The sequence below is a fragment of the Chlorocebus sabaeus genome, chromosome 21 (assembly GCF_047675955.1).
Source record: "Chlorocebus sabaeus isolate Y175 chromosome 21, mChlSab1.0.hap1, whole genome shotgun sequence".
Classification (NCBI taxonomy): Eukaryota; Metazoa; Chordata; class Mammalia; order Primates; family Cercopithecidae; genus Chlorocebus; species Chlorocebus sabaeus.
The window spans coordinates 95,643,901-95,670,582 of NC_132924.1; the positions used below are offsets into that span (position 1 = coordinate 95,643,901).

At 35.2% G+C, this 26,682-nt stretch overlaps 1 protein-coding gene across 8 annotated transcripts in view; it reads right to left on the minus strand.

Annotated features, from left to right (window-relative positions):
- Positions 1-26,682, minus strand: part of CADPS2 (calcium dependent secretion activator 2) — a 560,307-nt gene that overhangs the window by 281,797 nt on the left and 251,828 nt on the right. For all 8 annotated transcript variants that reach the window (XM_073009305.1, XM_073009306.1, XM_073009312.1 and 5 more), the window contains exon 6: positions 18,997-19,115. In XM_073009305.1, coding sequence (XP_072865406.1) covers positions 18,997-19,115 — 119 coding nt within the window. The remainder of the gene's footprint in view (positions 1-18,996; positions 19,116-26,682) is intronic.

The window sequence follows — 26,682 nt, forward strand, 5'->3', positions numbered from 1 at the left end:
TTTGAGTATCTGTTTTCTTTTTTAAAAGTAGAAACACTAATAAGTCCTTGGAAAAAGAAATCTGTAAGTAAAATAACTATCATTATATCTGGCAAATTAGAAGACTTAGCAAATAAATGCTTGTTCTTAATTTACCTGAACAATGCTGCTATGGTTTGAATGTATGTGTCCCCCTAGAGTGTATACGTTGAAATCCCAACTCCCCAAGGAGGGTGGTATTAGCAGGTGGGACCTCTGCGAGATGATTAGGTCATCATTGTGTCTATGCCCTGTGTCAGTAGAGAATAACTATAGAATACTCCACAAAAATGAAATACCTCTTGACTGCTTAGGTAGAAACCATAGTTTTGTCTCTGAAATGAATCTCTTATCATTTTTTTATTCTCTAAAAATTCTTCCTTGAAATAAAAAAAAATACAAAGTCCATTTGTACATATTGTAAAATCAAATGCTACTTAGTGGTTAGAAAACAGTTTACCTCCAATTTTCCCTGTAATAACTCACAAACATTAAGCTAACCAATCAAGTAACATATCTGATATACTTTGGGAGAATAAAAAATGTAACTGTGGATTTTTGTTCCAATTTACTCAAGGTATAAATCTATTCAGCATATTTTTCAATGAAAGCATACAGAACTTTTGGCAAAGGCAGACTTGGCATCTTTTTAACATTTTATTTATTTTTTTTTTTTGAAACAAGGATAACACACACATGAGACATTATTCTAATAAAAACATTATCTGGGTCCTTCAACCACGAAAATCATACGTGTTTACAAAACAGATGACATTTTGTTGCCTAGGTAGGTATTTAATTATTTTAGAACTACCATTTCTTTTTTCTTAGATTCCCTACATAAATATATTTTCTAGCAATCGTTTTGTGAGTCCTCATTTCCATAGGCAAAAGTCAGAAGTAAGCAATGCGGGTGGAAATTTTTAATTGAAAACAAGCAGAGTTGTGTATTTGGTTAAATAGAAATATTCTACCTTTGCTACGAAGATGTCTTTTTTGAAAAATACCCTGGGTATTCACATAAGAGTTGGGACAAAAGGAAAATACCCCCTATGCTTTTTAAATGAGAATATTATAATAGCTTTAGAAACGTTCAAATTCTAGCTTACATTCAAAAAGTAGTTTCTCCAAGAAACCCCACAAGTGATATATAAAGGAAATTTAAATAATATATACCATTTTTGTTGCTGCAAAAATATTCTGGATATGTGAGATGGAATATTAATGCTGCAATTTGTGAAGGGACATTTGGGCCAAAGGAAATTTAAATAATATATACCATTTTTGTTGCTGCAAAAATATTCTGGATATGTGAGATGGAATATTAATGCTGCAATTTGTGAAGGGACATTTGGGCCACAGAAAGTGATTTGTACAATGTCACTTAGCAGATTGTATTTAATTATGTAGTGGGTGGAAATTAGGGTGACAACTGGCTCCCAGCTGCTATTAAGTCCATTCAGACTCATTTAACTTTCTCATGCATTAATACTAGCAGGCCAGTCAGTGAATATCTACAGTTTTATAGGCGTAACTAAGTTTGATAAAACAGTATCCTCCCTATAGATGAAGTACTCTTACTGACACTTCATTAATAAGTTATTAAGCTAATACTGTTGTCAGTTATTGGAAGTTAAATGCTTCATCAAATAAAGGTTAGTTACATAACCAGATACTGAGGATATGATGATGAATAAGACCTGCCTTCTGTCTTCTGGGAGCTTCTAGTTTTTGTTGGGGAGCAGACAAAAAGACAGACAACTAGAGCATACAGTGAGAGTTCTGGGGACTGAGAATATATAGGGTGTTACTGAAGACCTCTGGGGAAGGAAGGGAGCAAGGGCTCAGGGAAGGCCTCACAGAGAAAAGCATCCTAAACTAGAGCCTTCAAGGAAAGGTAAAGGGAAAGTAGTTAGGTGCAGAATGAAAGGAAGGCAGACCATGTGCAAGGATAGTGTTCTTCCCAGGAATGGGACCTGCTCCTGGTAGGGACAGCATCAAAAAAATGTGTGGACACAGGCCAGGGAAGTTCAATAACTGCAGATGCAGGGGATAGTTCCACTGATAAAAACAGCTTCCTCCAAAATGCAACAGAATTCCTGCTTGAAAATACTATAGAGCATAGAATCTAAGCTGGAGATGCAAGAGGTGCAGAGGTAAGTTGAAGTCAAACCAGACAGAGGCTCCTGAAATAAACCTAGCAAGGGCCCAAACCAAGGGGCAGGCAAGGATGATGTGGTAAGAAAGATTTGCTGGATATTAAGAAGGCAGAATCAACAGAATTTACATATAGAAATCAAAAAAGAAGAAGAAATAATAAATGGCCAAGTCTCTGGCTAAGGAATCCCAGTAGCTAGAAATACCACATACTGAGTTGATAAACAGAAAAGGAGGAGTATGTTTAAAGGTGAAATATAAATGTTTCTATTTTTAATGTGTTGAGTAAGTTATCCATGTGAATATATCCAGAGAGGAGAAAGACTGGCTGCCTGGTATTAATCTGGATAACTAAAAAGCATATTTTGTTAACTGTAGAATTTATTTTAGTAACAGTCTTCTTTCTAAACTTGAAAGCTATTTCTTTGTATTCTTTCACAGGTTTAGGCCCTTTGTAAAAGTTTATTTCAGATAGACAATGTTACATACAATATGAAATATACATACATATAGGATACAGTATATATATATATGATATACTATACTATATTCTGTGTTACTTTAACGTTTATATTTCACCTCTAAACACACTCCTCCTTTTCTGTTTATCATCTCAGTACCTATACTGTTTCTTATCTAATTAAAGGCAGTGCTTATATTTTCCTGTGAAATTCTTGCTCATCCATGCTATATGGATAAATATTCCTAGATCAGATTATCTTCCTTGTAATATATCTTAATTCACATAAGTGGTGCTATAAAACTGTGAACTATTTTGATCAACTTAAAAGAATTCACTGTTTGACAATTACATCTTCAGACTGGTTTTAAAAAAAGGATGGCTACAAAAATGGACGGACATTTTTCATCCAGGCCGTCAGAAGCTACGTGATGGAAAGAAAACAAAACAAACAACACATGCAGTAGCTAAGTCAAGGAATTAGCCTCTTTGCGAACAGAAAGAGCAGTTCCATGGAGTCAAAGCAAGAAAGCCAAGCTGAGACTGGTGTAAACAAGTTTCTCTTTCTAAAGATCCCACCAACTGTGGGAAAACAGCAAAGGTCACTGGCTTAGTTGGGGACCTTCTCTGAAAAAACTGAGCCATGAAACTGTCACAGATATGCCCAAGAAAATATTAATGATGAAATTTTAATGTAATCACCAATCTGTCTGATTATAGGGGAAACAAGTCCATCTGTTAGTAAGTCTCATCACAAACGTGACTAATCACATTTAGTCCACAAACTTGCTCTGAGTCTTCTAGAAATACTGTTACTTCTGTAATTTTAATGAGCTTGCTACAGCAGAAATCGAGGCCCCTGCTCTAAGCAATTTATAATTCTATTCCCACTATTAGTAGGGTATATGCTTAGCAAAAAGCTCAAATAAACAGTAAAGTCCAACAAAAACTTTTTATGACATGAGTTTGTTCAGAGCTGAACTTAAAATAACTTATGTCTGTTTGGGTCCTATTTACCAAAAGTTTCATTTAATAAAGGACTAATGAGCCTCTCCCAGATGTTGGTTCAGTGGCCTTCACCCAGAATCCAGTATTTGCAGAGAGAGAATGCAAGAATGAGGCAGCCTGAAACACTGCTCACATGTAAAACAAACAATTGGACATTTTGGGTTTTCAGAGGGAACCAACAGCTAAAGTTATTTAATATTGATGTGGATGTTGATATTTAGCTACTGATTTTATTTTAACAAAAAAAAAATGCACCACTTTAAAAACACAATTTTTTAAATGTGGATAATGATAGGTTAAGTTTTCACATCATTAGAATCATATTCATAGTGCATAAATATTGTTCCACTTTTTTTTCCTAGACATCTACCCTACTTGAAAGTGAAGTAATACAGGACATAAAAGATGTAGATTTCATTTCTACCATTTTGGTAGAACTATATAAAATTCATGATTTTTTTTCACATTCAAATATTAAAATTTTTGAAGATTCTTATGAGAATTTGCCAAATTCAATATGATCCAAATGCTGCCATCTGCCAGCAAAGCTATATTACGGCAAAAAAGGAAAGTTAAACATTAGAACACAGTGAGAATTTCACAGACTTGCTTCAGGTAAAATTTGCTATTTTATAAGCCAAAAGACTTCACATCTTCGCCAACCAGATCCATCTTGCATTTTATGTAATAAGGAAATCTGAGCCAGGAACACAAAAGTGTTACTTGTCTAAAAATTGACTAATTCTTCATTTTTATTTTTTAGCCACACTTCACCACCACTGTGATTTCTCTGGTGGTCTTAAGTCAATGAAGTTCCAGGAACAAAACAAATTAAAAATAGGATCATCATCTCTTCCTTAAAAAACATTTCTTAAAATAATGTTATATGAATATCTTTGCAGCCATGTTTCTAAAGCCTATAGTTTTAATTTGGAAGACATGTAAGTGCAAAAAAACTCCCCAAATCCTAAGTTTACATAGACTTATTCTTCCTAGGAAAACAAAACAAAATTTAAAAAAAAAAAATAGTGCTGTTATCTTCCAGGTCGCAGAGCTCCTATACTTAGAACATTTTCTTCAAATTTCAAAGAGAAGGAGAAAATCCTGTGGACAATAGCTCTCATGCTGCAAAAGTTACCTGATAATTATCAGTACTTCAGGAGATTTAAGTCTCCCTTTTAAACAGGAAGGCTTAGAAATTATGATTTTAAAAAACTGTATTAATTTTAAAATATTCAGCTTGCCATTAACCTTACTAAATGACTTACTGACAAAAAAATGTCTTATAAATAAAAGGAGAAAAATCACTGTCATGGATATATAAATAATAGTGTCTCAGTAAGGAAAAATATGTTACTTAGGTGGTTTGAGCTAAAAGTTTCCGTTAAAGCAGAAGAACCTGTAGCAGACTGATATACATATAAAATAATTACATAATGCATAGATCAGAATCATGGCCAAATTAAGAAAAAAAAAGAAAGTTTATTTTTTCAAATGGGAATTACCTCATTTGAATGTGTGAGATGGGAGGTGTAGGGCATACATTTTAAAATACACTTCACTTGCAAAGAACATCAATCTTCATCTTACGACCATTGTAATTATACTGCATACAAAACTCCATAACTAAAAAATCTCTATATAATGTGTATATACAGAAACACACCATGGAAGCTAAAAAATGAATATTTTTTGCTCTGAAGCTATACATAAGTCACTAGAATATAAAAATGGAAATATATTATATTGACTTTGTGCTAATGAAAAAGAGAGTGTTCTGAGATCAATATGGGTACAAAACCTTCACCAAGTTGAACTGGTCTTGAAATATCAATCAGAGTTCCTGGGCAGAGAAAGACCAGGGAGGTACCATGTGTACACACAAAGGCATGAGATAGTATGACTTTTTTTTTTTTTTTTTTTGTGACAGTGTCTCGCTCTGTCGCCCAGGCTGGAGTGCAGTGGTGCGATCTCGGCTCACTGCAAGCTTCGCCTCCCGGGTTCACACCATTCTCCTGCCTCAGCCTCCTGAGTAGCTGGGACTACAGGCGCCCACCACCACGTCTGGCTAATGTTTTTTATATTTTCAGTAGAGACGGGGTTTCACTGTGTTAGCCAGGCTTGTCTCGAACTCCTGACCTCAGGTGATCCCCCTGCCTCAGCCTCCCAAAGTGCTGGGATTACAGGCGTGAGCCACCATACACGGCCGCATTTTTGACTCCCACTCTGCTTGGATCTCCAGTTCACTGAGGTCATCTGAACACTCTGATTCACAGAAACAACCTCATCTATTCTCTTCTTACCACTGAGGACTTACAAAGTGTTCCAAGATATTTTTATGAACTCTTTCAGATTTCCCTGTATCTGAAAGAATAGCAATAATATAAGATTGCATTCAATTTAAGATTATCATTTCTTTTGCTAATGCACGTGTCAGTTACAGAGGAAGATCCCAGCTTCACCTTAATTCCATAACTCCAGAACAGGTAATAGTCAAGTGCTCTTCATATAATGTATTAACATGGTGCCAACATGGAAGACACGGCTGTAAAATTACTGTCAACAACTGCAAGATATTATGCTGCACAGCACTAGAGATCCTTTGATGGCTGCACTTTAGCACAGCAGATATAAATCTTCAATGACATCAACTAAGACACAAAACCAATGTTGATAGAGAATATATGACAACCAACGAATCTTTTACCTTCATAACTGACATTTAGGCATTAATCATTTTGAAACCTATCTCCATTTGATTGTAGCTAACTCTCAAATCTTAAAAAAAGATTATAAAGTGCTTAACAAATAAATATTATATGACAACACAAACACCCAAGCCAAAAATCTCAGAAAGGACTTGGGAAACAAAAGCACATTCCACTTCATAAAATAATGTTTGCTGTTTGGTACTGTCAAAAGCACTCAATCCTTTATTAAGTGTGAAACTCCTCCTGTAAATTTCCTAGACTTAAAAATAGGATGCTAAAAGAAGAGATTTAAAGAAAGTAGAAAAATGAATACATGAGTAGAAAAATAAAAAAATAAACACCACTCAAAGCAAAGGCTAAAAGAAAAAATAGTGAATATATGGGCAGAGGTACCTGCAGAATATAATGATTGAGTGTTCCTACCTATATTACCCCAATTAACTCACAAAATAGTCCTTGAAATAGATACCACTCTTTCTTTCATACCAATGAAGAAACAGACTCAAACAGATATAAATAGCTGCAGTAACACAGCTAACCTGTGGCAAAGCTAGGATTTATACTCTGCAATGTCTCAGTCTTTCTCGTAAAACCATGTTGTACTGATAAACACCCACTATAATCCCCTGTTGTTAACATTTTAAAACGTAGAAATTCTACTACTGCATGATCTTTATATGTAGAATCTAAAAAAGTGAAACTCATAGGAATGAAGAGTAGGACAGCGGTTGCCAGAGGCTGAAGGTGAGGGAAATGAGATGTTGATCAAAGAGTACAGATTTTCAGTTATAAGAGGAACAAGTTCTAGGAATCTCTGTACAACATAGGGGATGATGGATATATTAACTTGATTGTAATAATCCTTACACAACATATACATATATCAAATAATCATGTTGGACACCTTGAATACAATCTTTATTTGTTAAGTAAACAATTTTAAAATTTTCCAACAGAAAAATTCTACTTCCTTATCCTTCCTTCAATGTATTTCTGTTTTTAAATATTATGAATTCTGGTAATTTTTCAAGGCATCAACTTATTTACTAATTCATACCAAGAGCTATGCAACTAGGTTTCTTAAAATGCCTTTCCTAACTTGTGGATATCACCATTGTTATTCACTCACAGATTGTTGAAGATCTTGACAAATCCTTTACATGTGCGATCTCCATTTGCTCTCTACAGCAATACTCTGGAGTAGTTATTACTGGGCTTGTGTCCCAACAGAAGATTTGTACTTTAATTCCCCCTTAGGAACCCTGCCCTATGTAAAGATCTGCACCAGCAGCACTGAGGGTGGACCAGCCCTGGGCATATCTCTTGGACTGCTGGACAGAGCTCTAGAAGTAACAGTTGCAGCATCTTAGAATAAAGGTATTTCTTCTAACCGTATGGGTTCAAAAATTTGCATGTGAAGTATGACAACACTAAAGTGTTTAAACTTCAGAACTTAATTCAGGCTCATATAAACGGCATATCCTAGAAAAGCAACCCTTCAAACTTTTTCTCATGCACTTCCCACAATAATTCTGAAAAATTTACCTTCTTCACACATTTTTAAGTGGACATCTAGAAATTTTTAACATAAAGAGTTGCAAAGAATATAATTTCTGGTGCATTTGAAACACTGACATTTAACATAAAACTGTGGTGTCACTCTTAAGTAAATACAATGGAATCTAACTACAGTCATGCATTGCTTAACGATGGGGATAGGCTCTGAGAATGCATCCTTAGGCAATTTTGTGCTTGCTTATGTGAACATCACAGAGTGTGAATATCACAGAGTGTGAAAATCACAGAGTGTACTTATACAAACCTAGGCAGTATGGCCTACTACAAACCTAGGCTATTTGGTATAGCCCATTGCTCCTGGGCTACAAATCTGTATAGCATGTATTGTCCTGAATACTGTAGACAACTGTAACACAAAGGTAAGTATGTGTATCTCTAAACATATTAAAACATAGAAAAGGTACAGTGAAAATACGGTACAAACAATACAAATGGTAAACATGTATAGGGTGCTTACCATGAAAGGAACTTGCAGGATGGGAAGTTGCTCTAGGTGAGTCAGTGAGTGAGTGGTGAGTAAATGTGAAGGCCTAGGACACTACTGCACACTACTACAGACTTTATAAAAACGGAACACTTAGGTTACACTGAATTAGTAAAAAAATTAACTGTACTGTGATGTTACGACGGCTGTGATGTCACTAAGAGATAGGATTTTTCAGCTCCATTATCAACTTATTGGACCAGTCATTCATATACGCAGTCCATCATTGACCAAAATATCATTATGCAGTGTATGACTATTTTGTAGCAGTATGATCCCACCACCGATTTAGAAAAATACCTGCAAAACTCCTTACAGAAATTTATAATATTTCTTTTTTCATAGAACACTTTACTTTGATTTCATTTCCCCAGAAACTTAGAATTGTTTTCTACTGTAATATATGTTAATGCCTGAATATTAATGACCTTATCGAAATTATCTATGCCATATATATGTATATTTTTTCTCTGATCATAAGGTTCTAGTCCCAAAAATCATTGAATTGAGTTTTTATTAGACAGTAATGCTCAAGTGATCCAAAACAAATTTGTCCCACAAATGTACATTTATAATACATATAAAAAATAAATAAATTAGATATGCATCTCAATGAAATGGATAGTGCTTTTTCTTCCAATTAGTTCATGTATCCATAGATTGAAACAGAGTTCAGCATTAATTTTAATCCAGGATTTTTTTTTCTGTTGTAAGCTCTAAGAAAATAAGTAGATGGGAGCATTATTACAGCAATGCCCATCAATTTAATTCCTATTTAAATGTCCCCAAACCATGCAGCAATTAATAAGCAAAAACTCTTTTTCAATTATTTAGCAGTTGAATACTTGTATAAATTCTTTGCCAACTTTACTGAAAGTAAAATACAAGCCATCTAATTTGCAGAAGAATTTACTACATCATCAATCAATCACTTTCTCAAAACCAATGGTAATATTACACATTTGCCTTCTGAACGGTACCCTGGAGGTTTTTTCACTCTGGGACAAGAACCACCACTGTTAAGACTTAAGTTGAGTGAGAGCTGTACCTTTCTTTTGTAAAGTGGGAGAAGGATGACTGTGAAAGGGAGGCTGAGAATGAGACTGAGCAGAAGACCTTTAGGAAAGGGTACTTACGGAACTAGAGGGTTCCTACTCAGTCCTATTAAAAATATACATTTGCCTATGTATCCCCGGGGAAGTTGTCTTGCTTATCCAGGTAGTCTCACAGTTTGAAAAACATCGTCCCAGTTAGGGTATCAAAAGTCTGGAAGTGACCATGGAACTAGAGCCTAAAGTGAACACACACAAGAAAAAGAATTGGCCCTTTATGGTGAATATGTTTTCCATGGAATTTCTAGGAAAATTGGAACTTGGGGTAGGAGAATGAGGACTGGACCTTCTACTAATCTGGGCAGATGCTGGACCAAGTATCATAGTCTGAGACCAACTGAGAGGCTTTTTTAAATACTCTAAATAGTAGAAAAAGTACTGTGATTAGAGTACTGAGTGCCTACTGAGCCATTCTATTGCAGCTGGTGCTAATGGGGAAGCAGAAGGTATAATACACATTCCTTGTCTTCAAGGAGCTTCCACCTTATTTAAGCCATCTGTTAAGGAAATGAAATTTAAGCAGAAAGAGGATACAGAGGCTATATTATTAAACCAGTAGCCCAGGGGAAGAGGAAAGAGGGCAGCAATAGGATGTATAATTTGGTGAGGGGATGTTGTGATGTTAAAAGTCCCTGGCAGTGGGAGAACTGCTAAGAATTAATCGGAGAAGAGTTACATGTGGACATTTGCTATGACAAAGGGCATTTGCTAACCAAGAGAGAACTACAAAAGCACCTACATACATAGACATTCCACGCCTAATTCCCCTTCCTCCCAACTGCAACCCTAAACAAATGTTGTAGAAAGATTAGATGAGCAGGAAAAACAAGAGTGGATAAAAGGGACTAAGGTCCCTTTTTCCCATTACAGTTTCTGAGTGATTTAGAAGGAAAGAAAAAAGGTTGTGAAATGTGTAAGTCCTGGTTTAAACTGTTCTGAAAAATTTAATACCTGAACATGTTATTCAATATCTAAAATAACCAGAAAAGGTATGGCATCTGCAAAGATGTCTTCAAGGATGGTATGGGAGAGAGATCCTAGAGTACCTGAGGATTGTGCTGTGGTAAGAATTAAGCTTCCTATTTAAGCCCTTCCAAATTTAGACCACTCAATAATGTGTTACATAAACCAAATCAAGTAATAACAATAACTATAAAAGACTGTTCTGAAAAAACTGTCACAGTATCACAACAAATATTACTAATCATAATTCTATAATCTTTCTCCAAAATTTTCTTTTTTATTATTATACTTTATGTTCTAGGGTACATGTGCACAACGTGCAGGTTTGTTACATATGTATACACGTGCCATGTTGGTGTGCTGTACCCATTAACTCATTATTTACACTAGGTATATCTCCTAATGCTATCCCTCCCCGCTCCCCCGACCCCACAACAGGCCCTGGTGTGTGATGTTCCCCTTTCTGTGTCAAAGTGTTCTCATTGTTCAATTCCCACCTATGAGTGAGAATATGCGGTGTTTGGTTTTCTGTTCTTGCGACAGTTTGCTAAGAATGATGGTTTCCAGCTGCATCCATGTCCCTACAAAGGACACGAACTCATCCTTTTTTATGGCTGCATAGTATTCCATGGTGTATATGTGCCACATTTTCTTAATCCAGTCTGTCACTGATGGACATCTGGGTTGGTTCCAAGTCTTTGCTATTGTGAATAGTGCTGCAATAAACATACATGTGCATGTGTCTTTAGAGCAGCATGATTTATAATCCTTTGGGTATATCCCCAGTAATGGGATGGCTGGGTCAAATGGTATTTCTAGTTCTAGATCCTTGAGGAATCGCCACACTGTCTTCCACAATGGTTGAACTAGTTTTTAGTCCTATTGACTGTGTGAAAGTGTTCCTATTTCTCCATGCTGTTTTTCACTGGAGCTCATGAATGCTCTTCAGCTAACATCTGGAATCTAAATCCATCATATCTTCTTATTAATTCAGATGCCTCTAATTTTAAGGATCCCCAGATTGCTCTCTTTATTGTAAATAAATTCTCAATGAATGTAAATTTCTGTATTTGCCTAATGCTTATCTCTTTAGGCTTCATTTTGTTCTGCACCAACAGTATCGGTCTTGAGAAATGTTACTTCTAGTGAATTTATTTATATAAAAAGAAGCAATCTGTCATGATTTTGAAGATGGAAATGAGAGGAGAGAAAACTTTTGTATGGTTTGAGTGTTTTGCGTTTGGTTCATTAAAAATAGGCACAGTTGGCTGACCGTGGTGGCTCACGCCTGTAATCCCAGCACTTTGGGAGGGCGAGGTGGGCAGATCACGAGGTCAAGAGATCGAGACCATCCTGGCCAACACAGTGAAACCCCAACTCTACTAAAACTACAAAAATTAGCTGGGTGTGGTGGTGCATGCCTGTAGTCCCAGTTACTCAAGAGGCTGAGGTAGAGAATTTCTTGAACCTGGGAGGTGGAGATTGCAGTGCGCTGGGATTGCACCATTGCACTCCAGCACTCCAGCCTGGTGACAGAGTGAGACTCTCTCTAAAAAAAAAGAAGGCACTGTTTTTCAAAGATCATATAAAAATGTAGCATATTTTATTTTATCTCTAGTCTGTAAGAACAGTTGACTAATGAATTATACTTCAAAAATAATTCGGACATTACTGAATTAAAATGGAAGCTAATATGCTTTTAAAAAGCATGGTTAGATTATCTTGTTTTATATGCAGTCTGTATTTAATCTCTCTTAAACATTGTCTCAGTACCTTGCCATTGTGATAAGCATTCCATTTGTAGCTGCAATGTTCTTTCAATAGTTTGACAGATATTACAATTCTAGTTAAGAATTTAAAGTTTCCAGAAATTGGTACTGGAGACTGTATTTCCCATCATTTTTATGAGGCAAAAGGATGTTCTATCATAATACCCATAAATACATTTCTCTAATGACACACAATTCATTAGTTTTTCTTATTGCTTCTTGTCTTTTTATTACTTTCAGGGGGTGGGCAGTAGAGACCCATTAATCTTCAAATGCTTTTAATAAAACAGCACTACGGGATGAAGGAGAGACAGAAGGCGTGGCAAAAACACAGTGTGGCTTCCTGGTGTTTTTGGTTTTTTTCTCTAACAAATGTCACCGATATTTAATTCCCTAGTGTGATTATCAGTGCACTTTTATTTTATTGTGGTACTGCACTGGACACTTAAAAATTTGTTAAGAGGTTAGATTTCAAGGCTGGGTATGGTGGCTCACACCTGTAATCCCAGCACTTCGGGAGGCTGAGGTGGGAGGATTGCTTGAGGCCAGGAATTTGAGACAAGCCTGGGTAACACAGACTTCATCTCTACAAAAAAATGAAAAAATTAAAAAAGAGGTTAGATATCATGCTAAACGTTCTCCCTTATTTGTGTTTAATAATGAATTACCTTATTTTCCTGGTACCAAGATCTATTTTTACCTTCCATAGGCTGTTACTAGCTCCTGTGTTTGTTTAGGCACTCAAAGGATACTTAACACTTGGAGGGAATAAAAGACTAGTACATAAAAGGAAATTTAGGACTACTATATGACTATAATAAATTCTGTTCTCCCTTCTCCACCCCACAGCTGGTCATCCCTCCTACTATCCCTCTATTTTCTTTTCAGTGGTATCATTAAGGGTATGGGCTAACATCAAAATAAATGAAATGTCTGGAAAGGGTAAAACGCTATAAAGTATAGAAACAATTCCTCTGTATCTCATTCATAAAAAACTCTTCCTGGTTTACTAAGAGGCTGTGAAACGATGACTTAAAAATCCATAAATAACAGGAATTTTCTCCATAACTGAAAAATATAGTTTATCCACACTCCCTTCCCTATTTTACAAAATAAAAATTAAAATGAAACTTTCTCAAATTACACTGTCTCCCCGTCACTCTTTGTAAATCAAACTTGTCTATCAATACCACGTTTATTAGACCCCAGGTCCTATATTCTAGGTTATGTACCAACCTCACACACTGTTTCCCCCTAATTGCTGGCAGGAAATCAGAACTACAGGAATGAAATAGGCAATGGTCAGAAATCTTGATTAAGTGTATTGGAAATATGGACTAAATAAGACACTTTAATTAGTATCAGACAGAAGGATGAATTTATCTCCAACAAAGCACAAACTGTTGAAGCATTAAAATTTGGAAAACGTGTCTGAGACATAATTCACTATGATGATGGAGGAGATAAATCTCTTTCCTGTTGTGCAAGATGAGTTCGGGATGAAAGTAATGACACTGCTAAAAAGCTGCAGTTGGTCAGCATTCATGAGATACATTTTTAAGGTAATCTGCCCTGGGATACCATGATAAATACAAATCTCTTAATTCATTTAAAAAGTTAACTCAGTGTTCATGGGGAAACACAGAAAGGCTATTTTAGTCAAATTTCCTTACAGAAAGAGTAATTTTAAAAAAAGAGCACTGAGGGCTTATTATAATACTTCCTCTCAGGTTTCTAAGTATTTTAATTCACTTATATTGTTCATGCACTTGTTCCCCAGTATCAGAAGCCCTTTCAAATACATTATGAATATATAGAAAATTAAATAACAGCCCATGAAACTTTTACTGTTTGTTAAAAAAAAAGTGTTAAAATAACATAACTTCAGATAAAAGTTAATTGGTCTCACAAACCAAATATTTAAGTATCAATTAAATATAAGATTTTGTAGAAACTACGATAAGCAAAAAAAAAATCCAGATACAAAGACTACATATTGCATGATTCCATTTATATAAACTATCCAGGAAAAGTAAAATTGCAGAGCCTGAAAATAGATGAGTGGTTTCCTGGAACTGAGAGTGGGAGCAGGAATAGACTGCAAATGGCCATGACAGAACTTTCTGAAGTGATATGTCTAAAAATTGAATTTTGATGATAGTTGCACAAATGTATAAATTTACTAAAAATCATCTAATCTACAATAGATGGATTTTATTTTATACCTAAATAAAACAGAGAAGATTATGTGGGGAAGAAAAAAAAACCATGGCATTGAGATTATTAGAGAAGTTGCACTCCCTCAATATCTCATGGATTAGTAGGGTAGACCTAATAAAATAATCTAAGGACCATGAAAGAGCTTCCCAACAAGTGGTGGTACAATAATGTTCTTCCAGTGGGTTTCAGGACTGACAAGACTTCAATTCTCTCGGCCACTGGAGTGGCATGGCAGGCCTGGGGTTTATATTTCCTGCAGCTAAGAACCTTCTTCCATTGACTCTATTTACTACAGAAACAAAATATTTTGCTGATCAAAGGCACCTAGATGAAAGAAAATGAAAAGAGATTATATCATTACTTACAAATGCAACTAAAGCAGTGCTTAGAGGGAAATTTACAGTTGCAATTGCCTATATTAAGAAAAAAGAAAGATCTGAAATCAAAAGCCTAACTTTTCACCTAACACACGGTAAAATTGAAAGCAAACTAAACCTAAAAAAAGGAGGAGGTAAATAGTGCAGAATGAAGATAAAATAGGGAATAGAAAAATAGGAGAGAGTCCAAGAAATCATCCTAGAAATGTTATTTAAAATAGTTTTTTTAATGGACAAACTTTTAGTTAGACGGGCTAAGAAAAAAGAAAGGATATTCAAATTACTAGAATCAGAAATGGAAGACAGAATACTATTACTGACCTTACAGAAACTAAAAATAATTATAAAAACTATGATCAAATGTGTAACAATAAGTTAAAGAACTTGGATGAATCAAAAACTTAATGGCATTAACTTTTAATGGCAAAAAACACAATTACTTTTGCACCAACCTAATAGAAAAACCTAAAATGACTCAAGAAGAAAGACAATGAACAGATCTATAACATGAGATCAAATTAACAATCACAGAATTACTACCAAAGAAAAGCTCAGTCCCAGATGACTCCATTGGTGAATTCTACCAAATGCTTTCAAAAAAATACAAATTCTTCATACCTTTGAAAAAAATTGAACGGTCCACTTAAAACTTATTCTACAAGGCCACTATTACCCTGATAACAAAATCAGAGACATTACACAAAAAACTACAAGGACAATATCTCTTATGAATATAGAGGCCAAAAACTTCAACAAAGCACAGAAAACCAAATCCAGTAACAAATTTTTAAAATCCTATATTATGATGAAGTGGGAATTGTGCAAGGAATGCAAGGTTCATTTAACACCTGAAAATCAAATAATGTGTTATATCATATCAACAGAATAAAAGATAAAATCCACATGATCATCTCAAGAGCTGTAGGAAAGCATTTTACAAAATCAAACACCCTTTCATTATAAAAATAGTCAACAAACTAGGAATAGAAAGGAACATCCTTAAACTGCTAAGAGTTTCTATTAAAAATCCAGACCTAAAATCAGATTTGATTATAAAGGATTACATGCTTTCCCCCTATGATCAGGAATACCACCAACATGCCTTTTCTTACCACTTTTATTCAGCATTGAACAGGAGACAATTAGTCAAAAAAATTAAATAATGGAAATCTAAATTAGACAGGAAGAAGTTAAACTATCAGTATTTGCAGATGACATGGTCTTGCACATAGAAAAGCCTACAAAAATCCACTAAAAAATCCACTAAAAACTTTAGAGTTAATAAGCAAGCTCAGTAAGCTTGATTGATGCATATAAAATCTATATACAAAAATAATTACATTTCCAATAATTTGAATGATTTGAAAGTAAAATTACGAAAACAATTCCACTCACAATAGCATAAAAAAGAATAAAATAATAGAAATACATGTAACAAAAAATAAAACTTTTACTTTGAAAGCTACAAGACATTGTTGAAAGGGAAACTGAAGGTCTTAAATACATAGAAAGACATCCCATGTCTGTGGATCAGACGACTTAATACTGTTAAGATGGCAGTATGTTCCTAATCGACCTACAGTTACAACATAATCCCTACTGGAATCTCAGTTGGTGATCTTTGCATAATCTTCACAAAAGTTGATAAACTGTTCCTAAAATTCATATCAAATTTCAGAATAGCCAAAACAATCTTGAAAAGCAACACAGGTGAAAGCCTTACACTCCTGATTTCAAAAATTACTGCAGAGCAATGGTAATCAAGAAAGTGTGGTAGTGGCATAAGAACAGGCATATAGATTGGTAAAACAGAATTGAGAGTCCAGAAAGAAATGCATGTGTCTATGGTCAACTGATTTTCCAAAAGGATGCAAATAACACTCAATAAAGAAAGAATTCAACAAATGGTGTTGGGACAACTGAATAGTCACATGTAAAAGAAGGAAGCTGGACCCTTACATTACACCATATACAAAAATCAACCTAAAATGGATCAGTGACCTAAATATAAGAGTTAAAATTATGAAAGTCTTAGGAGAAGGCATAGAGCTAAAGCTTAGTGACTTTAGGTTTGACAATGAATTCTCAGTGGTGACAACAAAGGCACAACAAAGAAAAAAATAAATTGGACTTCATCAAAATTTTGTGTTTCAAAATACAAATCAAGAAAGTGAACAAATTCACAGAATGAGAGAAAAGGTTTGCAAATCACATATATGATAAAGGCCTAATATCCAAAAATAGAGGAACTCTTAAAACCTGAGAAAACAAAAATGGGCAAAGGACTTGAACAGACTTAATATATGGCACTTGATACTGGCATTGCACATCAGGCAGGAAAAATGTAACGGTGCTAGGACATTTAGCTTTCCATATGAAATATATACATGTAAGGAAAAATATTTATACCATATCAGCTTGTATGAGTATACTCTATGATGTTCAACAAAATCACCTAATGACACATTTCTCAGAATATATCCCTGCTGTTAAGAAACACATGACTGTACATATAATTCTATTTATATGAAATGTCCAGAATAGGTAAATCTATAAAAGACAGAAAGTAAATTAGTGGTTGCTTAAGCCTGGAGTGGTTAGGGGTTGATAGCTAAAGGGCACAGTTTTGTGTTTTGTTTTTTTTTTTTGAGATGATGAGTATATTCAAAAATGGATAGTGGTGATGATTACACAATTCTGTGAATATACTAATGTATTACCCCCAAATATATACTGTGACTAGATCACAAAAATAAGTTTAGTCAATTGAATTAATAAATTCCACTTGAATGCCTACTAAGTACTCAGATATAAGACTAAATAGGATAAGATGTTTTGTCCTTTTCTCAGGAGGAAATATATTGCAAAATAAACACATAATTAACACAGTCCAAAAATTAAAAAGTGGTGAGCCAGAAAATATACACTTCCCACTAGGTTAAAGGGAAGGATTATTCTCAGTGATGGTTAAGTTGAGATTCTCAATGCCAAGAAAACAGCTATACAAAGATAACAGGGAAGATGACTACAAGCAGAGGGGAAAGCAAGTGTGACACTGGGAATGGGTGGATAAGTGTTTGAGGAACTGCATGAAGTCTAGGGCAGATGAATTGCAGAAGATCAGAGGAACAGAGGGAGCAGGCGAGATCCCAGAGGTCATGAGAGATTGGTCAAGGCAGGCCTGTAGGAATTTGTAGGTTAGGATGAGAAGCTTCGACTTATTTCTTTTCAACCCCCTAACACTCTGAGCACCTCTCTTCCATTACACATAACCCACTGTATCTCCCTATCCTGCCTGCTCTAAAGAAAATGAACATTTCTCATACATCTTTAGTGCCTATTTGGGATCTCAACAGAGGTTTCTTGAATGAACAGGTCACATATTGGTATTATAACAAGGCAAAAATCCTAAATCCTATAAGATATTTAGAATAAAGATTAAATAGAAGAAAAGAAAATGTTTTCTAAAGGTAATGTACAAATGAAGGTCAAGCATATTGCATCTGAATTCCTCAGGCCAGCCTGGTTGTTTCTACTAGAGACCATGATGGTTCCTCAAGTTTGAATGAGTTAAAGAGAACATCTTACTAATTTAATTAACTCATTGCCAGAATCTGAAACATCAAACTGCTGGCAAAAAGCAGCTTTATACTCTGATTATGGAGCAGTAGTCATTAACTGCTTCTCTAGCCCACTTACTAAGTATTCCAAATAATTGTGCAGAATCATGGTATCTACTGTTACATCACCAAGAACTATAACAGACAAAAATGAAAAGGCTATTAGAATACAATTCTCACAAATGAAATAGGATTATGTATTACCTTTCAAATAACAAATGATGATAAAATTTGCTTTCCTTAGAAATTCCTTATAAATGTTTTATTGCCTAATGATTAGCTTTGCATTTGCATGTTGGATTTCCTGTTCGTACTACACAGGAATTCTGCCAAAATTCTAATTATAACATCATTATCCAGAAAGGAACACACTAGTTCTAACACATTTGAGACAAAGCTAGCCAAATAGCAGTTTTAGAGTGTAATACCACACATTTATGCACATAAATAGAGCATGTTTCTTTGGGAGGATTAAAAAAACAAACAATAACAACAATACATTTTTTTCAACTGGCTTACTGTGGCCTTGAGGCTTCAGCCTGGTCTGTCTGCAGTTTTTCTCCTTCCACTTCCATTGTACAGTAAACAATTCGATTGGGAGCAACTGACTTCAAGCCTTGCACTTCCATTATGACAATCTAAAGATAAAATGATTTTAAAATAATGCATCAAGTTGACAACATTTAGCAATATGCAGAAATAGCAGCATGAACTGTAATAAGGATGATTGAAAAAACTGAAAAAAAATAATTTTGTTTTTATTAACATCACTGGTATTTTATCTTCTTTATAATCCACCTCTATTCATAGAAGGTATAGCAAATAACATTTTAAGGAAATCTGGCAACTGAAAATATATCTGCTGCCAGCTACAGATAAGAGTAAGGTCAAAGGTCATAAATATAAGCTATAGTGAATTAAACGAAATTTAAACTCAGATCCTTAACAAATTAAGGCAAGTCTGCATGAAGTTAAGCAGAATCACAAATGAAAATTCAGTGCAGATGATAACAGCAGCACGTAAGTTCCATATAAATTAATATAGTATATATTAATGGTAGACATTTATACCATCATACCAACTCATTGATATCAACACATGACATCAGAAATTTTCTATATTCACTTGAGATTACTATTACTGTCTGTAAAAGAGTTTAATTTATGGACTGTATCTTATTAAATGGAAAATTATAATTTGTCTCTGAACATCTTAATACTAACCTGGTAAGAAAAAATAATTTTTCTATCCATTGAAGATATGTACCAATTTAATTCAGTACACTGGAAAAGTGTGGAAAAACTGATATTGCCTTATGTATTTGTAACTCCTGAGAGAAAGGACAACATATATTTTTTATGTGTGCTTTTTAGTGTTTGTCGAAGAGGCTGCCAATCTTAAAACACTGTACCCTATCATTCTCATTGGATGTATACATCAAATATGAATATTATTTACCATAAGGTTTTCAATCAAAAGTTACATCATGAACTCTTCTAAATTCTCAAAATTTAATTTATAAAATAGATTAAAATGCATTTATATATGTACATTGATTTCTTCATTGATCCCATGTTGTATCTGCACAAATAATAAAATTCATGTTTCATAGCTACCAAAATATCTACCATAAACATAATCTGTATCAGTTCCTGATCATGTAATACTTTATTACAGTCATTACATTTTTCAAAGAGTCGTGATAAGAATTTTGATCCAAAAGGGCTCAAAAAACAAACCATCTTAAAAGTGTTCTTCCTTTCAGCTCTGTTACAAGAGAAGAGTCATGTTTGTAAATATAAATGTGTATTTGGTTTCTGTTAAATTTTGTTTTCATAAAATACATAGGAAACTGATCACTCAGTTATTTATCAATAAAATAAAAGGTCAGACTCAGAACAGGTTTTCCTCCTCAACCAGGGCTTTTGTCATTTTCTCACATGGAAATGCATACCAACATATGAATCAAAATCAGGACTTAACCGAAAACAGACTAAGAAAATTAATGGAGAATTGAGAGAGAAAAGTAGTATCTTTCACAGCTGTTCTGACACTCCTCAGGGAAATTGGGACGAAATACTAAATCTCGATTAAAGAAAATAAGCAAAGGAAGTTATGCCTTTTTAATGACTCAGGTTTTTTGCTAGTAATATTGAAATTTGTTAGATTCTTATACAAATAAAACCAGAAGCTGAGATAAATCCAATACATAACCATATTAATTAAAAGGCAAATACACTTGGACTTACCACCATTACTCTAATAACTTCTTAATAATAAAAATGTTTGATGGTCATTTAAAATGTATGAAACAACAGAATTGGGTACCACATGTCTAGAAATCGTAAGAGCACTGCTTCATATTTCAGAATATTGCAGTGTGTTTAAATAACCCAAATGCAAGAGAAGAAAGGCAGCATCTGCTTGACATTATTTCTGTCACCTCTACTATAAGCTACTGTAAACATGACCTCCTAAAACATACTACTTATGAATTGGCACTCTGCTTTTCAAAACAATACTTCCAACTATGCTGGGAACCTTTTATCCTGCAGAATTGTCACTTTCAAAAGATACAGTTTCTGTGATAAATCTACACGTATAAACAAAACAATATGATTGCACAGATCTGATATCCAAAAGGAAAATAAAACATAGCTGGCCTGAATAATTAGTGATAATGACAGCCAAGAATTCCATAGACCATCAGCTAATCTAATTTTAAGTAAGTGTTTCAATTCCCAGTAAAACTTGCTAGTGGACCTATGGAAGCTAAACTGACCTATTTTTCATCTTCTCTTTCCCATTCTCTCTGTAGCTGATGTCATAAGGATAAAATAAATAAAGTTGTCCTAGAAGTAAAAAGAAGAGAGGCACATATAAAATGTGAAACTACATAACTTTCTTCCAAGTGAAATGCTGACCACAGAGTTAGGAGACATTTAAGCATGTGTAGTTTATAAAAGAATGACAGTGCTCTGAGCAGTATGGTGAGATTGGGAACCATATAGCACCAAACACAGAGAAAGTCATGGAATCTGCTAGCCTAATATCAATGAAAGAATTCAATGTAAAAAACCAACTATAGGCTGGGTGCGGTGGCTCACGCCTATAGTCTCAGCACTTTGGGAGGCCAAGGCAGGCGGATCACGAGCTCAGGAGATTGAAACCATCCTGGCTAACACGGTGAAACCTCGTCTTTACTAAAAATACAAAAAATTAGCCAGGCGTGGTGGCGGGCGCCTGTAGTCCCAGCTACTCGGGAGGCTGAGGCAGGAGAATGGTGTGAACCCGCAGGAGCTTGCAGTGAACTGAGATTGCGCCACTGCACTCCAGCCTGGGCGACAATGGGAGACTCTGTCTCAAAGAAAAAAAAAAAAAAAAAAAGTCTAAGGAGTAAGGAAAGGATCCAGTTTCAGCTTTCTACTTATGGCTAGCCAATTTTCCCAGCACCATTTATTAAATAGGGAATCCTTTCCCCATTTCTTGTTTCTCTCAGGTTTGTCAAAGATCAGATGGCTGTAGATGTGTGGTATTATTTCTGAGGACTCTGTTCTGTTCCATTGGTCTATATCTCTGTTTTGGTACCAGTACCATGCTGTTTTGGTTACTGTAGCCTTGGAGTATAGTTTGAAGTCAGGTAGCGTGATGCCTCCAGCTTTGTTCTTTTGACTTAGGATTGTCTTGGAGATGCGGGCTCTTTTTTGGTTCCATATGAACTTTAAAGCAGTTTTTTCCAATTCTGTGAAGAAGCTCATTGGTAGCTTGATGGGAATGGCATTGAATCTATATATTACCTTGGGCAGTATGGCCATTTTCACGATATTGATTCTTCCTATCCATGAGCATGGTATGTTCTTCCATTTGTTTGTGTCCTCTTTTATTTCACTGAGCAGTGGTTTGTAGTTCTCCTTGAAGAGGTCCTTTACATCCCTTGTAAGTTGGATTCCTAGGTATTTTATTCTCTTTGAAGCAATTGTGAATGGAAGTTCATTCCTGATTTGGCTCTCTGTTTGTCTGTTACTGGTGTATAAGAATGCTTGTGATTTTTGCACATTAATTTTGTATCCTGAGACTTTGCTGAAGTTGCTTATCAGCTTAAGGAGATTCTGGGCTGAGACAATGGGGTTTTCTAAATATACAATCATGTCATCTGCAAACAGGGACAATTTGACTTCTTCTTTTCCTAACTGAATCCCCTTGATTTCTTTCTCTTGCCTGATTGCCCTAGCCAGAACTTCCAACACTATGTTGAATAGGAGTGGTGAGAGAGGGCATCCCTGTCTTGTGCCAGTTTTCAAAGGGAATTTTTCCAGTTTTTGCCCATTCAGTATGATATTGGCTATGGGTTTGTCATAAATAGCTCTTATTATTTTGAGGTACGTTCCATCAATACCGAATTTATTGAGCGTTTTTAGCATGAAGGGCTGTTGAATTTTGTCAAAAGCCTTTTCTGCATCTATTGAGATAATGATGTGGTTCTTGTCTTTGGTCGTGTTTATATGCTGGATTATGTTTATTGATTTGCGAATGTTGAACCAGCCTTGCATCCCAGGGATGAAGCCCACTTGATCATGGTGGATAAGCTTTTTGATGTGTTGCTGAATCCGGTTTGCCAGTATTTTATTGAGGATTTTTGCATCAATGTTCATCAGGGATATTGGTCTAAAATACTCTTTTTTTGTTGTGTCTCTGCCAGGCTTTGGTCTGGATCCTTTCCTTACTCCTTATACGAAAATTAATTCAAGATGGATTAGAGACTTAAATGTTAGACCTAATACCATAAAAATCCTAGAGGAAAACCTAGGTAGTACCATTCAGGACATAGGCATGGGCAAAGACTTCATGTCTAAAACACCAAAAGCAACGGCAGCAAAAGCCAAAATTGACAAATGGGATCTCATTAAACTAAAGAGCTTCTGCACAGCAAAAGAAACTACCATCAGAGTGAACAGGCAACCTACAGAATGGGAGAAAATTTTTGCAATCTACTCATCTGACAAAGGGCTAATATCCAGAACCTACAAAGAACTCAAACAAATTTACAAGAAAAAAACAAACAACCCCATCAAAAAGTGGGCAAAGGATATGAACAGACATTTCTCAAAAGAAGACATTCATACAGCCAACAGACACATGAAAAAATGCTCATCATCACTGGCCATCAGAGAAATGCAAATCAAAACCACAATGAGATACCATCTCACACCAGTTAGAATGGCGATCATTCAAAAGTCAGGAAACAACAGGTGCTGGAGAGGATGTGGAGAAATAGGAACACTTTTACACTGTTGGTGGGATTGTAAACTAGTTCAACCATTATGGAAAACAGTATGGCGATTCCTCAAGGATCTAGAACTAGATGTACCATATGACCCAGCCATCCCATTACTGGGTATATACCCAAAGGATTATAAATTATGCTGCTATAAAGACACATGCACACGTATGTTTATTGCAGCACTATTCACAATAGCAAAGACTTGGAATCAACCCAAATGTCCATCAGTGACAGATTGGATTAAGAAAATGTGGCACATATACACCATGGAATACTATGCAGCCATAAAAAAGGATGAGTTTGTGTCCTTTGTAGGGACATGGATGCAGCTGGAAACCATCATTCTTAGCAAACTATCACAAGAACAGAAAACCAAACACCGCATGTTCTCACTCATAGGTGGGAACTGAACAATGAGATCACTTGGACTCGGGAAGGGGAACATCACACACCGGGGCCTATCATGGGGAGGGGGGAGGGGGGAGGGATTGCATTGGGAGTTATACCTGATGTAAATGACGAGTTGATGGGTGCAGCACACCAACATGGCACAAGTATACATATGTAACAAACCTGCATGTTGTGCACATGTACCCTACAACTTAAAGTATAATAATAATAAATAAATTTAAAAAAAAAAAAAAAAAGTCAACTATACTCATGCCACTAACAACATTCCCCGCTTTCCACTTCTTAGGTCAACATTTGTTTTTCTAGTATTGCTTGAACATTTAACATTATTGAATAGCTTAGTGTTTTGTGGACTGCATCATCTCTTGCTTTAATATTCCTTCTGAAGCCTTAATGAACAGAGAAACCTAAAAGTAATCTTGTGTGGCTGCTTTTTTGGTACCATAAAAATCCTTAATTCAATAAGTATTTATTGAGTCAATTGTGCACTAGGCACTGTTTAGGCACTTTCATTACCTCAGTAAACAAAAAAGAAAGAGAAAGAAATATAACTTTCCTGCAACTTACATTCTAGTAGAGAAAGCCAGATAATTAACAATAAACACAATATATAACTGAACTATATGTTAGTTGGTAAGTACTATAGCAAAAACTGATCTTGGGAAGGGAATAGGGTATGGTGGGAGAAGGGAAGGGTGGGAGCAATTTTAAAGAGAAGATGAAATTTGAGTAGAGTTTTTCAAATCTACACTTTATTCCTTTGACTCAGCATAGTTCTTAGAAAAGATTCCTCCACTGTACCACTTCTAAGCCTGACTAATGAAGTGTGACAGCTTTAAATGGGATTAACTGCTTGCCTTTCAGAGTTTTCTTAGGCTGAAATATGGGGTCTGAGGAGCAAGATTTGCTGAAAGAACTAGAGATAATTACTCAGTTTAGCTTGGCTGATGTCACAGGCCCTGTGACTAGAGGCGTATCTATTCTGTCTGGTGTCCTATAAACATGCACTGCACCATCGTTACTTAACACGACTTTACATTGTTGCTGGACACATAACTCTTGCTTAAAATACTGTGGACACTGAGAACAGATTTGTATAATGCTATGGTAGGAAAATATCTGCCTTAGATAGACATAGCAACAGAGGATGTCAAAACAATTTTATAAATATGTAAGCTTCTCTGACCATGAAAAGTGAAGTTTTAGCTCATATTCTCTGCCTAACAACCTACTGCCAACTGAACAGTCCTCCTAAACATATTGGCAATAAAGGACAGAATATCATTTCATAGTTATCACTTAAACATTGACTCAGCAGCTTAATTTTGTTTTCAATAGGCAAAATATAATTCATAAGTTAATTATTACAATCGTTTAACATTTTTGAACAACAGAGAAAAGAGAATGTTCTAAACTTTTAGTTCTGAATGTTTACATATAAAGATAATGGTAGACTTGAACATTATAAAAGTTATTTGCTCTACAAATTATTATTTTCATCAATAAATTTAAATTATAGACTGGGCACAGTGTCTCAAGCCTGTAATCCTAGCACTTTTGGAGGCAGAGGTGGGTGGATTGTCTGAGCTCAGGAGTTCAAGAACAGCTTGGGCAAGATGGCAAAACCCCATCTCTATTAAAAATACAAAAAAAAAAAAAAAATTAGCCAGGCATGGTATTGCATGCCTATAGTCCCAGCTACTCAGGAGGCTGAAACAGGAGAACCATTTGAACCTAGGAGGTGGAGGTTGTGGTGAGCAGAGATAACGCCACTGCACTCCAGTATGGGCAACAGAGAGAGACTCAGTCTCCAAATAAATAAATAAGATACACTCTTATTGGAAAAAGTTATACTATAATTAAGGGACGAATTTTGTTTTGTATAAAGTCTTAAAAAATAGAAAAGAGTTGACGTTTTGTATTTCACTCAGCAGGAGATCTGAGACAGGAATGCCCAGTATGGGCAACAGAGAGAGACTCAGTCTCCAAATAAATAAATAAATAAATAAATAAGATAAACTCTTGTTGGAAAAAGTTATACTATAATTAAGGGACAAACTTTGTTTTGTAAAAAGTCTTAAAAAATAGAAAAGAGTTGACGTTTTGTATTCCACTCAGCAGGAGATCTGAGACAGGAATGATGAGGAAATTCTACAGGTAACATGCTATGTAGTTTCAAGTCAGACATCCTTATGTTATAAGATTGAAAAGGCTGAGAAGAAACCCAGTAATGAAACCATTTGGTAAAGTCATTAGGTAAGCCCAGAATCGAATCTTGAGTCAGAAGAAAGCCTCATAGTTCCAATATGACACTAAGTTTAATTTATTAACCTACAACTAAATCATTAATCCTGAAGTCAAGAAAGTGAGAGGCAGATGTCCTCAAGTTTGAATGTATCTCAGAGTTAAATATATGGGGAAAAAAGAATAAAAATAGAAGTTTTCTTCTTCTGCCATAAACTAAGGAAATGAAGTTTCAATAAAGAAATTGAAAATTGTTCTTCGTAAGACT